General features: G+C 41.8%; 3 protein-coding genes across 3 annotated transcripts in view; 1 reads left to right on the top strand and 2 right to left on the bottom strand.

Moving 5' to 3' along the window:
- Positions 1-2,225: 2,225 nt before the first annotated feature.
- LOC5518796 (matrilysin) lies at positions 2,226-7,555 on the bottom strand. The gene is made up of 7 exons (XM_048722028.1): positions 7,401-7,555; positions 6,710-6,927; positions 6,112-6,267; positions 4,765-5,081; positions 4,316-4,381; positions 3,471-3,587; positions 2,226-2,296 (listed from the first exon to the last, which is right to left on the bottom strand). The coding sequence occupies exons 1-6, from the start codon at positions 7,539-7,541 to the stop codon at positions 3,475-3,477; spliced, it is 1,011 nt and encodes a 336-aa protein (XP_048577985.1). The 5' UTR covers positions 7,542-7,555; the 3' UTR covers positions 2,226-2,296; positions 3,471-3,474.
- Positions 7,556-8,467: 912 nt separating this feature from the next.
- On the bottom strand, positions 8,468-11,940 carry LOC5518847 (ribosome biogenesis protein BOP1 homolog). Its single transcript, XM_001638675.3, has 5 exons — positions 11,790-11,940; positions 11,224-11,584; positions 10,935-10,954; positions 9,815-9,936; positions 8,468-9,167 (listed from the first exon to the last, which is right to left on the bottom strand). Exons 2-5 carry the CDS (start codon positions 11,532-11,534, stop codon positions 9,048-9,050), a joined length of 573 nt encoding a protein of 190 aa, XP_001638725.1. The 5' UTR covers positions 11,535-11,584; positions 11,790-11,940; the 3' UTR covers positions 8,468-9,047.
- A 121-nt stretch (positions 11,941-12,061) lies between these two features.
- The window catches only part of LOC5518846 (activating signal cointegrator 1 complex subunit 3), a 35,554-nt gene continuing 33,972 nt past the window's right edge, over positions 12,062-13,643 (top strand). The window contains exon 1 of the mRNA XM_032363480.2: positions 12,062-12,464. Coding sequence (XP_032219371.1) covers positions 12,215-12,464 — 250 coding nt within the window. The 5' untranslated portion in view covers positions 12,062-12,214. The remainder of the gene's footprint in view (positions 12,465-13,643) is intronic.

Below are 13,643 nucleotides of genomic sequence, written 5' to 3'. Positions count from 1 at the left end.
GTGGGATGTGTGTCTGTGGAAGGAACAGAGTGCGTTTTGTGTATGTTGGATGTGTGTCTGTGAAAGGAACAGAGTGCGTTTTGTGTATGTGGGATGTGTGTCTGTGGAAGGAACAGAGTGCGTTTTGTGTATGTGGGATGTGTGTCTGTGGAAGGAACAGAGTGCGTTTTGTGTATGTGGGATGTGTGTTTGTGGAAGGAACAGAGTGTGTTTTGTGTATGTGGGATGTGTGTCTGTGAAAGGAACAGAGTGCGTTTTGTGTATGTGGGATGTGTGTCTGTGGAAGAAACAGAGTGTGTTTTGTGTATGTGGGATGTGTGTCTGTGGAAGGAACAGAGTGCGTTTTGTGTATGTGGGATGTGTGTCTGTGGAAGGAAAGAGTGCGTTTTGTGTATGTGGGATGTGTGTCTGTGTGTATGTGGGATGTGTGTCTGTGGAAGGAACAGAGTGCGTTTTGTGTATGTTGGATGTGTGTCTGTGAAAGGAACAGAGTGCGTTTTGTGTATGTGGGATGTGTGTCTGTGGAAGGAACAGAGTGCGTTTTGTGTATGTGGGATGTGTGTCTGTGGAAGGAACAGAGTGCGTTTTGTGTATGTGGGATGTGTGTTTGTGGAAGGAACAGAGTGTGTTTTGTGTATGTGGGATGTGTGTCTGTGAAAGGAACAGAGTGCGTTTTGTGTATGTGGGATGTGTGTCTGTGGAAGGAACAGAGTGTGTTTTGTGTATGTGGGATGTGTGTTTGTGGAAGGAACAGAGTGTGTTTTGTGTATGTGGGATGTGTGTCTGTGTGTCTGTGGAAGGAACAGAGTGCGTTTTGTGTATATGGGATGTGTGTCTGTGGAAGAAACAGAGTGTGTTTTGTGTATGTGGGATGTGTGTCTGTGGAAGGAACAGAGTGCGTTTTGTGTATATGGGATGTGTGTCTGTGGAAGAAACAGAGTGTGTTTTGTGTATGTGGGATGTGTGTCTGTGGAAGGAACAGAGTGCGTTTTGTGTATGTGGGATGTGTGTCTGTGGAAGGAACAGAGTGTGTTTTGTGTATGTGGGATGTGTGTCTGTGGAAGGAACAGAGTGCGTTTTGTGTATGTGGGATGTGTGTCTGTGGAAGGAACAGAGTGTGTTTTGTGTATGTGGGATGTGTGTCTGTGGAAGGAACAGAGTGTGTTTTGTGTATGTGGGATGTGTGTCTGTGAAAGGAACAGAGTGTATTTTGTGTCTGTAGGCTGTACGTTTAGTAAGGGGTAAGTGTGTGACAGGGGGAGTATGGTAAAATGGGGTGTCGTCTGTCTGTGTCTATATTGTAGTGAAAAAGAAAGGATCTTCGTGTATGGTTTGTGTGGTAGGGGGAGGGGGTGATATTGTCTGTAGACTGTATGGGTGGTAAGGGTCTTTGTGAATGGTTTGTGTGGTAGGGGGAGGGGGTGATATTGTCTGTGGACTGTATGGGTGGTAAGTGTCTTTGTGAATGGTTTGTGTGGTAGGGGGAGGGGGTGATATTGTCTGTGGACTGTATGGGTGGTAAGGTTCTCCGTGTATGGTTTTTGTGGTAGGGGGAGGGGTGATATTTTCTGTGGACTGTATGGGTGGTAAGGGTCTTCAAATATCTGATAATCACTTTGTAATATCTTATAATCACTTTCTAATATCTTATAATCACTTTCTTTCTTATTAATTCTACAACATACAACCTTTAGGAGGAGGATAGGGAGGAAAATTCACTCTATCTGTAAGACCGTTTACCTGAGCCGTTCTTAAAACGCTGAAAATTCTATTCAGAATTGGTGGTGGTGGTGGTGGGGGGGGGGGGGGGGGGGTCTTTAAGCCACCCCTCCGGGAAAATAACTGTAACTTCTGGACCATAGCAGCTGAGAGGCTAAAACTTGGTGACTTTTCCTAAAATGTATCTGAGGACGTTTTGATGCCATTGACATGTCAAGCAGACGCCCCATGTTACCATGGCAACCGTTTTTTCACACAAAGGTTTCCCCAAAACTGAAAAGTAGTGCATTTTTATATTTTTAAATAAATACCAAATATATGATAAGAAAAGCATTTTATATAAGAACAAGCTAGAACGAAACGAAAAGATACTGTGTTATGTTAATAATAATAATAATAATAATTTATTAATTTATATTGCGCTTTTTTCATATAATGATCTGAACACAAAATGACAAAATAAAGAAAAAACTAATTTGTAAAAAAAAATACAAGTACAAAATGGATAATATTTACTCTGCAACTTTATTTCGTCATACACATCAAAAGTGTAAAATTGTACGCAATTCCTGGAAATCTGTAAAGAAAAAAGAATGCACACGCATTAATTGGTAAAGTTTGCAAATTAACCAGCAAGTTACATTTTCACTGTCGAAGTGTCTGAGAAAGGAACAGTTTTTTTGTGTGGGATGTGGCGGTGCAGGCAGTGCAAAGAAAGGAGGGCCTTTAAGAGTTTAGCAGCCAGTACTTCGTGTCGGGTTCTGCCTGTAGGCTGTAGGTGTAGTGAGGGGGGGGGGGGGGGGGTTATATGGTTTGTGTTGGGAGGGCGCGGGATCTTGTTCAGTAAGGGTTAGTGTAGTAAGACGTTTATTGTGTCTAAGATACTCTAAGGTGCTACCATACAATCGTAGTCCGATCGCTCTAGGAGGCCGCCATCTTACTTCGCCCCAGTCCCCCTAGTCCCTCTGCTACTACAGGTAGCCCAATACTACAGTTAGGGCTAGGGTAAAGGTCATTAAGGGGTCTTGTGCTAGATGTGTGTGAGAGGGGTGGGGATGGGTGGTATTCTATCTGTAGGCTTGTATGTAAGGGGTCTTGTGCTGGATGTGTGTGGGAGGGGTGGGGATGGGTGGTATTCTATCTGTAGGCTTGTATGTAAGGGGTCTTGTGCTGGATGTGTGTGGGAGGGGTGGGGGTGGGTGGTATTCTGTCTGTAGGCTTGTATGTAAGGGGTCTTGTGCTGGATGTGTGTGGGAGGGGTGGGGGTGGTGGTATTCTATCTGTAGGCTTGTATGTAAGGGGTCTTGTGCTTGATGTGTGTGGGAGGAGTGGGGGTGGTGGTATTCTATCTGTAGGCTTGTATGTAAGGGGTCTTGTGCTGGATGTGTGTGGGAGGGGTGGGGGTGGTGGTATTCTATCTGTAGGCTTGTATGTAAGGGGTCTTGTGCTGGATGTGTGTGGGAGGGGTGGGGATGGGTGGTATTCTATCTGTAGGCTTGTATGTAAGGGGTCTTGTGCTGGATGTGTGTGGGAGGGGTGGGGGTGGTGGTATTCTATCTGTAGGCTTGTATGTAAGGGGTCTTGTGCTGGATGTGTGTGGGAGGGGTGGGGGTGGTGGTATTCTATCTGTAGGCTTGTATGTAAGGGGTCTTGTGCTGGATGTGTGTGGGAGGGGTGGGGATGGGTGGTATTCTGTCTTTAGGCTGTATGTATGGTTTTTTGTTCATGGTGTGTGTGGAAGGGGTTATTACCATTTTAGCAGAACTTGCATGTCCTAGCACACCAGTACTTCATGTTATCTGGGTACGTGCTGCAATACCCCGCGTCCTTATAAGGAGCACATGGTCTGTCCAAACGGTCTCTGCAGTCTTTGGAGAATACACGAGACAATGGTGTTGAGATAGGCGAATATTTATTAGGGTGTTGAGATAGGCGAATATTTATTAGGGTGTTGAGATAGGCGAATATTTATTAGGGTGTTGAGATAGGCGAATATTTATTAGGGTGTTGAGATAGGCGAATATTTATTAGGGTGTTGAGATAGGCGAATATTTATTAGGGTGTTGAGATAGGCGAATATTTATTAGGGTGTTGAGATAGGCGAATATTTATTAGGGTGTTGAGATAGGCGAATATTTATTAGGGTGTTGAGATAGGCGAATATTTATTAGGGTGTTGAGATAGGCGAATATTTATTAGGGTGTTGAGATAGGCGAATATTTTTAGTGTGTTGAGATAGGCGAATATTTATTAGGGTGTTGAGATAGGCGAATATTTTTAGTGTGTTGAGATAGGCGAATATTTATTAGGGTGTTGAGATAGGCGAATATTTATTAGGAGGTATGGACGGGGCTCAGAACTGTGACAAATATGGGGAAAGGGGCACGGCCGCGCCCTACGTGTCAATTCCTTATAATTTTTTTAAAATATTGGGCACATATCACAATCATTATCATATTACGGTGTCGCATTTTCAAATAACAATAAGTAAGTTTAGAAAGTTTCAAGTGGTAAGCTTATTAAAAACCATTTTTGGCAAAGTGTTTCAAACCTTAGGAACGATATCACACATTCATCTGGTGACCTGGACACTTACTGGGATTGGCAGTTGGTGGAACCACAGGAGCATCAGTGACCTCGCCTCCGCCTCCACCCGTGGGGCCTGAGGAAGAAATATAATATATGACTATAAATCGTTATTATCAAAGTGAGTTTAGAGGTGGGGGGATTAAACTCATCTCTTCTCGTAAATTGACACGGTGTCAATACTTCTGTCCTAAGAATGCAATAAAAAATGATTTTTTTAAAGATCTAGACGCGCTTAAAAATGCAGCTTGGTCGCGTTGGCGAGCACATGAGAGATCCCGAGTATGTTGTTTTACGTTACGCAAGTATTGCAAGCTTCATCGATTTGCGCGAGCAATATTCCTGTTTCAAATTTTTCTGAGAGGAGTGTTATCCGTCGGAAAAGCTTAGAATTTACCAAGGTAAAGCTTTTGCGATAACCAATTTATTTGGAAAGAAAATAAGTCTCGATTCACTTACCGCCATAAAGGTGCTGTATTCCAGCGATGTCGTCCGCGTGGAGCTTCATGTCCGGTTTATACCCCGTGTAGTAGGGATACATAAGGGCGCCCTGAACATTAGAGTGTCCAAGACCCAGGGAGTGTCCGAATTCATGCGCCGCCACCCACATGAGGTTGATCCCAGATGAGGTCCCATGGGTGAAGGTCTCGTCCTCGTCAAAGTGGGCACGCCCATCTGAGGGGAAGTAGGCGTGGGCGAGGACTTTCCCGGGACCGTCGAAGTCGAAGGGGCACTGAGACTCTACATGGGTGCCCATGTGAGCTCCGGAGCCGAAACTAAAACGAGGGTGAAATATTATGCTTGAGAGCCTAAGGATTTCTTAATGCTTTTAACTGCGCAAAAGAGCACGCAATGACCGCTCCCTCTTCGAGCATTGGTGTTGTATTGTACGGACTTCTTATAATGTCAATAAAGGCTTGTTGTCTATGGAGGCGTCAGCGCAAGTCCGGGAATAAAGGCGCAAGTCCGGGAATAAAGGCGAATTAAACTTAATCGTGAAAGAATGAGAAAACATGAAACGGAACGTTACTTGTTCCCAGGCCCGTACCCAGAGGGAAGGAGGGGGGGGGGGGGTGGTGCAGGAGGTGCGATGGCACCCCCACCCACCCACCTCCCCCCCCCCCCCCCCCACACACACACACACACACAACGGCCGAAGGTCCATTTTCGGTTCTCAATAGACGTGCTATTTGTTGACAAAACAATGAAGCATAACCTAGATCACTCTTCTACGTAGCCGAATCCGACAATAAACGTCCCGTAGAGATACTGCAAAGGCATTAAAGAATTCCTTTTTGTTTTTTTTCGGGGGTGGTCAGATTTTTATCAGAGAACCCCCCTCCGGAAAAATTAGGTCTACTTTTACGGATTTCGCACCCTCCCCCTATGAAAAATCCTGGGTACGGGCCTGGTTCTCCATTCTTCTTCTCCCGCTAACTTCATATGCATCTATTTCAAAATGCACCTTTTTAAATAAACGTTGTCAGGGCGAATGGAAATTGGCAAATGGGAGTTTTAAAGCCAATCATTTTCTATGGGTATAGTTATTAGTAAGAAAAAAGATGATAAGTAATGTAATCGCAGAAGTTATCCACATTTTCCTACGTTCAGTAGAAATTTGACGAAGTCCTTGTTATTTTTTGAACTGCCAATTTGCCAATCGCCATTCGCCATTTGCCCTGACAACAATTATTGAAATAGGTGATAATATACGTTCTTGGATTCTCGACGCGTCTGCGTCTAACGCTTCCAGTCCGTCTCAGTCTCCCTCCTCTAGTTAAGCTTTTGCATGTTTCGTGTCGTCACCTTATCTTAATATCGGCGGCTGTTCCACTTTTCACTTGACGGAAAGAGAGCCCGGACTCATCCGCCCAGAACTTAAGAGCAAGTCGGAAGATGTCATCCTGTTCGGACGCACTCAAGTCAGCGCCGTACTCGATGTAGTAAGTCAGGCTCTTTTTGCTGAAAATAAAAGAAAGTACAATGTTTTGCAAGTCTAGCCCAGGCGTTCTTACTGGGTTTTCTGTGCTCTTAAATGCCCGGGGGCCTGGGACCAACGGTTTTCAACACGGCTGTGGCAATCGCAATGATGTTTTTGTGGGAACGGTGCGTGTTTTTCCAACGCTGTTGTAGAACTTGTTGTCTAACAAAGCTTAACAAGTCGTAAGAGGCACTTGGACTTGAAAAGCGTGGGGACGAGAATATGAAAGATTCATCATTTTGTAGGCTTAGGAAGGTGGCCATGACAACATAAATGTCACATGGACAAGTCAATGAGATCAAAATGTCCGCCGTTGATCGTTCAGGAATGGTTTTAGCTTTATAGCTCATTAACTTTAGTCTGTAAAGGGTTAACGCTTGGGAAAGAAAAACGAAAAAAATGTAACGTCAAAGTACAGCTCACCTCCATGGATCTCTTGCATTGTATCTGCGCACGCGCAGACCGCTATCGTCAACATCGGGCATTCCGCACCGCGGTTTTCTCATGAGGGCCACGGTAGCTTGATCCAGCTCGCCTGACAGAGGCAGCCCGAAGAATGTTTGGAAATTCTTGATTGCAGTCGTGAAGTCATGGTTTCCGCTTCTCGTTTGGGAGATGTAGTTGTATCTGCTCAGAAAGTCCTAGAAGTGAAAATCAATTTGGCAAGGCAGTCATATGATTAAAAAAAAAAAAATTAAGAACGTTCTTAAGAACATTTTCTGTATATCGCAATCAGTTTTCCAAAAAATACTCGGAGAAGAGCTCTCATATATGAAGAACAATCGAGGCGATCTCCCATATTTTTTATGGTTGGCTACACCAGAAATCAATGTCGTAATACCGAGAATATTGTAACATGAAATGTCGCTAGATTGACAGGTTCTGTATGCGAGAAATTATTCGTATAAATTTCATAAAGGCTAATTTAGATAGCAGGATTTAGTTGTATGCGTTACTTCTACAACTCCAGTAGAGTGTAAATCAGCCTACGACTCACTTACGGCAATGCTCGATACAAAAGTCGTAGTGTGTAATTAAGGGCTAAGACACAGGCATTTCTGAGGCAGGTATTATACGACTAAATCGTGCTGTCTGAATCAGATTTAAGACTTACAAAGGCAAAGTTCTTGTCATCCTCAGCCCTCACGGAGCACAGGAAGACCAGCGCAAGACCGAGGACGAGAACTTTCATCATGGTGGCAGCGACTCCAGCAAGATTTGAAATGGCAAACCCTATGGCTGCCTTTATATGCATATGTGGCGGGGCTCAGCCAGGGGGAGGTAAGATGACCGCCCCTATGTATGAGTGGTTATCGTATACATACATTGTACCTCGCACTGCTTATTGTTTTCACTTTAACCAGCCTTTCACCGCAGGCTTACTTACGGGGTAGGGGATCCCCCCCAAAAAAAACTGTAGTGGAGCATTCATAACTTACTGCTCAATTCATGTGTAACAGCGATTACCACAATTAATAAATAAGTGCCCCCCCCTTTGCCGCGTTGGGTCTCCTCGTGCAGTAAGGCTATATCAGGTATCTCTGTAAATCAAGGCAGTCAGCTGAGTCATGAGTAAAACGAGGCAAGGGTGTCATCTTGCCTAACTGTTTGTGCGCGTGTGTTTAAATTCGATTCAAATTCTCCATTGTTCCAATTTGTTTCACCCAGGTGAAACAATAACAGGGCAGTATGGATTAATGCATGCGGTTTGAATTTCAATTGAAGTTTTGTTTAGATGATTCTGCATTTTTATCAACTAGAGGCGATTTATCTAAAACGTAATTGCTCCCGGACAATAAAATGTTGCTTTTTTGTTTGTTTTGTTCATCATTGTATTTTATTTTTGTATACCATTGTTAAAATCAAAACCAATAAATGCATGTTTTGTACTTAAAAAAAATATTAACGCTCTTTTTGCGAAGTCAGAAGTTTATTATACGGAAAATGTAGTCCGAGAGTAAAGCCCTTTTTTCGTTTCCTTTAAAGAAAAATATTGCTTGATACTCGGGCTAAGGAAAATGTGTAGTATTTGACGATCGTTCAATGAAAATGCCTGAAATTTTGCACTCCACAACCTTTTGTGATATACAGTTTCTGTGTACAATGTTACTGTAAATATTTATAATGCTGTGTTTGGCAACATCTGAATCTGTTTTCTAAGGTAAAAGGATCACGCACAGGCACAGAAAGAAGTTTTTAATTTCAGATGATATCTTATAAACATACTTCTATTTTTATAAATTCTATATCTTTTAAATCATCTAGCCATATATACAATCCAGTAGCCAGGAGGATGAGGGGGGAGGGGATGGAAGGAATTACACCACACCACTGGAAGGTCTGCTCTGGTGAACGAGAATTCAGTAAGACAGTGAGCTAGGATAAATACCTAGAAAAAGTGCTCTTGGGTAAACGTCCATCCCCCCACACACACTCATTATCCTGGCTAGGTATATGCATAATTTCACAGTGAAGTCATGATTAGGACTGCCATCCCTGATACAATCTAATAAATGATCATTCAATCCCAAAGGTTCAAACATGCGGAAGTTTTGCACTGCTTCTTAGTTGACTAGCAGATAATCTAGAATGATTCCGAAACTAATAATCTGTTACATACTCTATACAGAAACAACCTTTTAAGCCTCTTGTGCTTCAATATCTATCAGTCTGATGAGTATGTTATGTGAAATTGGTAAGAAATGCGGGCCCCTAAGACCATGACAAGCATTCGGTTTGTATAATCTGGGACAAGTGCATATTATGATGAAGAGTACTTTGTGTGTATTGTTGGCAAGACGGACATGTCCACAATGCTTTGAAGAGCCACTTGCAGGGCATCCAGGTCTTCTAGAATGACTTTAGACTGATATGCAACCTCCTGAAACAGATAAAGAACTGAATGAATAGTGTCCTTGAAACTGATAGCCCAGGGGAAGAGGGGCAAAAAAAGGGGTGTGATTGTCGGCAAAATCTATTTTAACCCTAAGGCATGGCACTTTGGGTGTGGTGATCATTAACTGTTACCCCTAAGAGAAAGTGCATTAAGTGTGGTAGACGCAAATTTCTAAACCTAAGAGATTGCACTAAAACTAACACATTTTTAGTATTCCTCATTCAGCACATCTTATCTCTGATGAGTTTGAAGAGTGCTGTCATCTTTATGAAAGTCTTCAAATCCTGGTGTTATTTGATGGGATGATCCATTGACATGGGACCCCTAATGGATAGCAGAAAGGGAAGAATCTTTGAACCCTTCCCCCTTAGTGATATCGGTTGGTAGAATTTTTGTGGCCCAAAGGATGATCACCCCCATCTACTTTTATAGAGAGACCCCTCCCCATGATCGATAGCTAAAACCAACTGAAACACTCAATTAACATTGATATCAATATGATAAAAAATCAAACCTCCTTTCCCAAAAAGACCCTCTACCCTGTCACAAAGTAAAACAAATGAAACCTTTCGTTACACAGTCACTCTGATGGAAAAACCATGGTTAGGAGAAGTTCCAAGTTCGTCATTTACCTCAGCAGCAGCCTGTGCCTTATTCAGAAAGAATCCAGAGCTCTGCAGCTTGTTGGAGGCTGCCTTGTAAAGTTGTGTGGTGCCCTCTACTAGGCTACTTCGGAGCTGAAGATTTCTCTCCCCTGAAAATATTTTTAACACACCAAAATAGTTAACACTTAAAAGTCTGTGTGTTAAATTGTGCCTTATTCAGAAAGAATCCAGAGCTCTGCAGCTTGTTGGAGGCTGCCTTGTAAAGTTGTGTGGTGCCCTCTACTAGGCTACTTCGGAGCTTGAAAATATTTTTAACACACCAAAACAGATAACACTTAAAAGTCTTTGTGTTAAGTATTCTTATACTTCCAAGCACCAGAAGACCAAAGACATCAGCCAAAGTAGATTCAACATTGGACCGCTGTCACACCCATATACAGAAAGATATACAGTAAGTTACCTGACAATAAAGATGGACATTGATCAGCATAGACTATACATACAGCTTTGGTGAAATAATGGTTAAATGGTTAAATTTAGATTTCTGAAACACTAGAATGGTACCATTTCTCTAACCATATTTACAGTGAGGACACAGAAAGCAGGCCATGCTTAACAACTTTGACCAATCAGATTTAACTTGAACAAGGTAAACATTTTGAAAAAAAAAAACCAGTTCAGCCAGTGAGAAACGCAACATAATCTGGCTCAAACTCAGGTGGTTTTCGCAACACCGGTGTTTACTTTTTTTATAACCAATTGACGTGGACTAGAATGGCTACAATCCAACGCAATCTAATACACAACAGACTTTATAATTCTTTCCATGAAGACATAACACGATTCTGTTATCGGGTCTTGGATTCCTCCTAGATAAGCATAGCCTTCGTGCTGTTTCACAACTTACTGTAACCCCTATTTCATGAGCGAGCTTCTTTATATACTCTTGGGTGTTTCTAAATATACCTAATTACATCATAATTGTTACTAATGTACTAATGTTACTAATAATAGAAACATTACATCATCCATTTCTTTATCATAAACTTCTGAGTCAATGTTCCAAGCGTGAGAGCCTGCACATAAAGAATGTTCTAGACAGTTCCACTAATTAATATAACAGTGACTCCGTCACACCAATACTCACTAAGCTTCCTGTGCATAGGTCTGTACAGGCGGAGGATGTCATGGAAAGAAAAAAACATAAAATATGCAAGTGTTCACATAGCACAATACAGAATCAGTCATGTATTTAGGAAAGCTTCACATATTCTCCATGTCTCTACCAGAGGAATCAAACCCATTTCTGCAGATATGAAAGGTCTGGTAGCGTGGAGCTGTTTATGGCTTCACAGTACAAGATTTACTCTTAATGAGGGACACATTTCTGGATTCCTATCCAATAGTAAGATCGAAAAGATCTCATTGATACTTACGTATCATGTTTGAAGACAAGTTTCTGTCGTCTGACTTTGCTCTGTTTTGTGGCCAAAGGATCTTCCACCTCCAGATTATCAATTTTTATAGGTATAGCAGTATCCCCAATATCTATCTCTACTGGTTCTTGGTGCATTTTGTCATCATCAGCTGATTCCTGTTGATCATCAGCATCATCTTCCTCATCAGTTTCTGATGCTTCACCGGACACCATTGTACTCGTAACCATTGTATTCTTCATGAATGACAGTGATTGACATGTATCATCATCTGATTCGTCACCTTCCCCTGAGGTCACGTTTGAGCTCATTATGGCTTTCGGTGTCGACTAAGCTGATATCTGGATTTTACAATGCTTATCTGAAAGAAGAAAACAAGTAAATTTCTGGGAGGACGGCAAAATGCTACAGTAGTAATAACGGGAAATAACCCAACACAATAACGGGAGCGATATATTCAACGCAATAGCTGAGGATCTTTTGGGTTTAAGTGTATTTTTGAACTTTAAATGTAGCATGAATAGCCTGAAATACGACTAAGCAAAAAACAATAGCCATTAATGTACCTTAGAACGTCTGTATTTTGAGTGAAGAGATTGGTCATTGCATGTTGCTTCGAGGATGTTTTCCCATAATCCATCGCGCTAACTATGTACACAGGTATACCAAAAAACAAGCGAATAAGATGCAATTGTGGGGAACGAAGATAAGGTAGAAGATAGAATCATGTTTTGTATACAGAAGCCTTTCTTATAGATTTCTGTGCATCTACTTTTTTCTAAAGCAGCGAAAAGAAAAGATTGCCCTTCGTGGAGACTGGGTCTAGCATTGCACCACGGAGCAAGGAACGCCCGGCTAAAATTGCATTTCATTGAAAAATGTCGTGAATCATCTAGCTTGTGTGGGATTTTTTTCTGTTCTTTTCCCTTTTCGTTTAGCCCAGAGATAGCCAAATTGGCCATGTGACCCTTTGATAGGTGCTTAGCTTATAATGGAGGTTCCTAGGCTTACAGGGTCTTTAAGGGCGTTCTCTGGGCTGTCTGCTCCAGCCAATTTGGAACTAGCCGGCCATGACGAGCTTGCGAGAAAGAGAAGACTTAGGGCGAAAAAGCAGCGAGAACAAGAGCTTTCATGGAAACAGTTAAAGAATGCCATACTAGGTGCTACTTTGGACGATAAAAGTGCTAAAAATGAGATCAAAGTCTTGTTACGTGAACTTTTGACCACTGCTGCTGAAATTGGTAAGTATTTAACCAATTTTTATTTTCAAAGCTGTATGCTTACAAAATTAAGGTAAGTTGTACACTACTGACGGAAAGTAATGCAAAAGAAATTGGCTGAAGTTCGCTGAATTACCTCAAGCACATCCGAAAACACCCGAACTTCGGCAAATTTCGTAACGGCCGAAATTCTTTTGTTTTACACGCTCCCGATCTTTGGTGATTTTCGCCTGAGCGACGTTTCTAAGGCAAACGCATTCTAGCCAAATTTCTCCGTATTTCATCTTCCCAAATTTCGAATGGGCTAATTTGTACAGCAGAAAATCCAGAGAATGTACAGATACTAAATGTTTGTTGGCAGAGTGACACAGGGTTTTATCATTATCAGCAAGCAGGGATACCGTACATTGAACGAAGGGAAATCAAAACACGTAATCACTTGCGAATACCGTTGTTCTTGCATATTTGCGGGTGTATTTCTTTATGAAGAAACTAACAAGGCCGAACACTCCATGACACTTCTTTTCCCAATTCTCAGTTCGAGTTGATCGATTTCATAATCAATAACCCGAAAGCCGTGTGAATCCATCACGTTCGTAGAATAAACATGGAGCTCATTTGATTCGTAAAAATCACGAAATGTGGTTCAAGCAAAACTTGAACCACAAAAAAAATAATTTAGAATCAAATAGAGATCCTTGTTAATAACTGTATTCGTTTACGGAAATATTATGTGTTTCTCAAAGAAAAAGCGTGATTTGATGGTTGCGACAGCGTGACACGTCATAATCTTAACAATTTTTCCCCGGGTCTTCCCGCGAGTTCTAAAAATATCAAGTCGCGTTTTGCAAATATCATCGAGCTGTACAATAGCTTTTAGACTAGGGGAAACCAAAATACTTTAGACTAACATTACATGATTGTTATAATAAAGTTTTAGAACAGAGAGATGAATGTAAAGATCTTGAGATGCGTGACATTTCCATTGTCTGGACTACGCAACAGCGACATGCTTTCTGCTGTCACAATACACATGTAAACATCAAACACCGAACAATTTTTATATGAATGAAATCTATTTTCCATGCTTAACATCTTTCTTACTTCGCACGTGTTGTTCGATGATCGCGTGTGTATGGAGCTTCGATAATAAAGCTAACATTAACGATACGAAGAAGTAATTTTTCCACGCTTAAAAGT

The sequence above is a fragment of the Nematostella vectensis genome, chromosome 14, assembly GCF_932526225.1.
Source record: "Nematostella vectensis chromosome 14, jaNemVect1.1, whole genome shotgun sequence".
Lineage (NCBI taxonomy): Eukaryota > Metazoa > Cnidaria > Anthozoa > Actiniaria > Edwardsiidae > Nematostella > Nematostella vectensis.
Note: the sequence above shows the minus strand (reverse complement) of the source record. Positions and strands in the feature narration are given on the sequence as shown.